The sequence below is a fragment of the Olea europaea genome, unplaced genomic scaffold, assembly GCF_002742605.1.
Source record: "Olea europaea var. sylvestris unplaced genomic scaffold, O_europaea_v1 scaffold705, whole genome shotgun sequence".
NCBI lineage: Eukaryota > Viridiplantae > Streptophyta > Magnoliopsida > Lamiales > Oleaceae > Olea > Olea europaea.
In genome coordinates this window covers 55,517-57,475 of record NW_019265446.1, presented here as the reverse complement: position 1 = coordinate 57,475, position 1,959 = coordinate 55,517, and the positions used below count along the sequence as shown (strand labels likewise).

The following is a 1,959-nucleotide window of genomic DNA, read 5'->3' as shown; positions in this document are numbered from 1 at the left end:
CATAATCCTAGAAACAATATGTGACTTTTAATTGGATAATTTATGATCGATAAATAATTTGTGACTTATAAAATTTGTGATTTGTGATTTAGAAATAATATGTAATCAATCAATTTGATAATTTGTAATCGATAAATGAGACTAATAAAATAGGTGGAATATATGATCGACATTTTTTGATTGTGACTGATAAATAAATGTGACTATAAATAGTATAATATCGAGACCTTAACATATTTTAATTAATAAAATATTTTTAATTATTAAAATATAATTATGACCTGATTTTTATTTTTTATTTTTTTGGAACTGTATCTTCGAACCACTTTAAATGTGTAGGGTTCCCAACATAAAATAGGATCCATATATATTGCGAAAATTCATTTGGCCCAAAACAAAAGCGCGGCTGATGATTGACAAGGTCTAGAGAGGGGCAAAGGCCCACAGTTATCAAACGAACGCTAACTCACACTTTCAGCCTGTTTGAGTGATTTACACCTAGCAGAGAAGGGATACAGAATCGAGTGCGAAGGGAGAGATGAGGTCACCAAGATGGGGTTATTTCAGGATTATTACGGGTACTATAGTTGGTGGGATTCTTGGCTTTTATCTTATGCACCGCGCTGAACTCAAGTACAAGGTCCGATTCCTCTATTTCCAAATTGCCATTTTTTTCCTCCCTGTAATCTACTCTGGTTTCGCTAATATTTGTTTATGTGGATGCAGGAGATGTGGGATGAGAGATTGAAGAGGTACGAAGAAGAGCTGAATAAGAAGAAGAATGAGGAGGCTTTTCAAGAGTCCCTCTAGCTTTTCTTGTAACCCTAACCAAATATTTCCCCTTTTTAATGTCTAGTCAAAGAGAGAGGAGATTTCGCCCACTAAATGTGAATTGGGTTTTGTTGTTTATATCAATCGATTGTGTGTTTAATTTTTATCAAAGTATTGGGAATTTAAATAATTGAAGATAATGATGATGTAAGGCAAATATCAGTTTTTGTTAACAGAGACTTTTTGCATTATTTCTAAGTGCATCTCTTTCTTTCTTTTTATATGCATGCCATTGCTGAAGGATGGAAGAAATGTTTTAATTTCAGATGTCAAGAAGTGTGTATAGAGACTTCTTCCATGGGAAAATGGGAACCCACTTGTAATTATTTCTTATACTGGAGTAGTAATTATCATAACATATACTGATGCTTCTCTACTAGTTAATTGATCAGTTTCTTTTTGTTAGGACTACATTCATTGCCTTAATTCTGTACGATAGGAGGTTGACCGTAATTAAAGGTTGAACCCAACCTTGAGGGTCTCCCACCGCCCCTGTACTGGAGTGTCGTGAGAGAGGTAAATCACAGGTTATGCCTCTAAGGGTAAAGATGGAAGGCTATTTGTACATTTGCACTTACCCAAGAGCCAAATCCATATTTCAGGATTCGAACTCTTGACGCGGCAGCTTCAAGTAAAGTTGTATTTCTCAACCCTCCCTTTTACTACTTGGAGATGTGCGCTGGGGGCAGGAGGTTGACCGTAATTGCTATGCTTAAAGGAAGTGAGAAGGTTGAGGTTGTTTCAATTCTTATTAGTCATTCACAGGCTATACCAAAAGCATCACCGTGAAGCAATTTTAAGTAGCTAAATGCTTTCACTTCTGTCTGTGTTGAGATCATGGTAGAAATTTGATTTGAGCCTATCCTAAGGATGTAATTGAGTTTATTGGAATATAGTTTTTGCTGTCAAAGATTAGATGGATTGGTATCTTGTCATCGTTTGATGGTTTTATGCAACTATGTTCGTGAATCCAGCTGCTCAAATATTCTGATTCTTAAAATTCTGTATTTGCTTTTATATATTCCTCAAGTGAGATTTGTTAAATTTGTTTAGCTTTAGTTTTCTCTCATTGACATCAACATTATTTGGTTTCAAAAACCTGTTGGACCATCTTCAATTAGGTTAAGC

At 35.0% G+C, this 1,959-nt stretch overlaps 1 protein-coding gene across 3 annotated transcripts; it reads left to right on the top strand.

Moving 5' to 3' along the window:
- The first annotated feature begins 385 nt into the window (after positions 1-385).
- LOC111390683 lies at positions 386-1,746 on the top strand. 3 transcript variants are annotated; one of them, XR_002701969.1, is made up of 3 exons: positions 386-640; positions 727-1,150; positions 1,238-1,746. XR_002701969.1 is itself a non-coding variant. In XM_023015748.1 (2 exons), exons 1-2 carry the CDS (start codon positions 539-541, stop codon positions 808-810), a joined length of 186 nt encoding a protein of 61 aa, XP_022871516.1. In that variant the 5' UTR covers positions 386-538; the 3' UTR covers positions 811-1,746. The 3 variants fall into 3 exon arrangements, 1 of the variants encoding a protein (XP_022871516.1); XR_002701970.1 differs by having other exon boundaries at positions 727-1,347; positions 1,434-1,746; XM_023015748.1 differs by having other exon boundaries at positions 727-1,746.
- The last annotated feature ends 213 nt before the right edge of the window (positions 1,747-1,959 follow it).